Source organism: Galeopterus variegatus, unplaced genomic scaffold (assembly GCF_000696425.1).
Source record: "Galeopterus variegatus unplaced genomic scaffold, G_variegatus-3.0.2 Scaffold802, whole genome shotgun sequence".
Lineage (NCBI taxonomy): Eukaryota > Metazoa > Chordata > Mammalia > Dermoptera > Cynocephalidae > Galeopterus > Galeopterus variegatus.
Genome location: NW_007726913.1, coordinates 325761 through 327591, shown reverse-complemented (window position 1 = coordinate 327591; position 1831 = coordinate 325761). Strand labels below are relative to the sequence as shown.

Genomic DNA, 1831 nt, shown 5'->3' with positions numbered 1-1831 from the left:
TGCGGCCGGTCTCAGAAAGGACAAAAATAATAATAATAATTTCTTTCTTTAAGAATTAGGGCTACCATGAGAAACATGGTAAGGCTTATGCGAGGTTTAATAAGATATGTTCTGAGGGGAAAAGTTATTATTTCATATTATTAGTAACAGTGATTGTAAATACTCTTTCTAAAAATGTATGGTAAATAGATGTCAGTTTCAGAAATGTAGTAGTCAGGAATAGACTACTTAAAAAAATGGTATTGACAATGAATTAAATAATGAGAAACTTGCAGTTTGACTATTTTTAGATGGTTGCTGTTTAGGATGACCTAAAACTATGAAGTATGGAAGCATCAGTATGCTTTGAAAGTGGTAATATTAGTAACAAAAAGGAACAAAAGAGAGGTGACCTTGTTAGAAAATATTTGCATCTCAGGTTTTAAACTTTCCTTTTGATTTTGACAAGCTTAGCCCAGTTCTGTGATCTACAGCTGGGGGTGGGAAATTGACTGATTTCCTAAGGGAGCAGAGATTTGGTTATTTTATTCATTGTAACTCATAGCAAACTACTGATAACAATGACAGATATTTATTCCTAAGTTCTCTCTTAAATATGTCCAGATTTGAACAGGGATGGTTTGGAGAAATCAATAGATAGTGATTGATGAATTGTAGTAGGTATATTTAATTTTCATTGAAATTGGAGCGGTCTTTTTGCAAAACAAGATTGTCCAATATTAGACATCTATTTGGTAGGTAAATGTGTATGTTTTCTTGGGATTTAAAAAACTTAAGAACAAGATAATGAGTCAATTTGAATAATTTGGCACAAATTCTCATCAAATATCTGGTTAATTGTAATTTAATTTTAGCTAGATCAAAATATCTCATAAGATAATACTGTTTGTTGTATAGGTCTCAGGCAAGATTATGCTTCTACTTCAGCATCTGTGTCAAGACATAGTTCCAGTGTGTCATTGAGTTCAGGAAAAAAAGGGACATGTAGTGATCAAGAATATGATCGATACAGTCTGGAGGATGAGGAAGAATTTGATCATTTGCCACCACCCCAGCCTCGTCTCCCAAGATGTTCACCTTTCCAAAGAGGAATTCCCCATTCACAGACTTTCTCCAACATTCGGGAGTGTAGGAGGAGCCCTAGTTCCCAGTATTTTCCTTCAAATAATTACCAGCAGCAACAGTGTTATTCACCTCAAGCCCAAACTCCAGATCAGCAACCAAATAGGACCAGTGGAGGTAGGTCGTATGCCCTCTTGGTATTTGATATGCTTTGATCTTTTATATATGAAATGGTTTTAAGGTCAATGTAAATAATTGGTAAGTGTTTCTCAGAATTAAGTTCATCTTCAAGACCTTATCAGTTTGGTTTAAATTTGCATCTGTAATTGACCATCTCTGACTGCGTGTCCCAGGTTTATAGATTTATAGCTTCAAGAAAACTACCATGGTGTAGCTGGCTCTGAATGAGTTGTGGATGGGCAGTGTCTTTATGCTGTTGCTATACAGCTGTAGGGCAGGGCTGTGCGAGCTGAGGAGTGGATGGCCGAGCCCCGTGCAGTCAGAGGCTCTGAGTTGCATCGTTCCTCACCTGTTGTGCAGCCTCTAGTCTCTTAACTGCCTGTTCCTAGCACAGAGTGATGGTAAGCCTGGACGCTGCTGCTCCTGCACATCCAGATTTAGAGAAAGTTTGGGATGTTTCTTTTCCTCTGATTTACTGACATCTAGAATTAAGATCTATGTGTAGAAATGGGAATATAGAGATGATATTTGGCGTGGTAGTGGGAAGTTGATCTGTCCTAGTATCAGCATGGTTGGAGAATGTGTCATT

At 37.4% G+C, this 1831-nt stretch overlaps 1 protein-coding gene across 1 annotated transcript in view; it reads left to right on the top strand.

The window, feature by feature from the left end:
- The window catches only part of SLAIN1 (SLAIN motif family, member 1), a 71662-nt gene that overhangs the window by 52922 nt on the left and 16909 nt on the right, over positions 1 to 1831 (top strand). Inside the window, exon 4 of the mRNA XM_008572527.1 lies at positions 898 to 1246. Coding sequence (XP_008570749.1) covers positions 898 to 1246 — 349 coding nt within the window. The remainder of the gene's footprint in view (positions 1 to 897; positions 1247 to 1831) is intronic.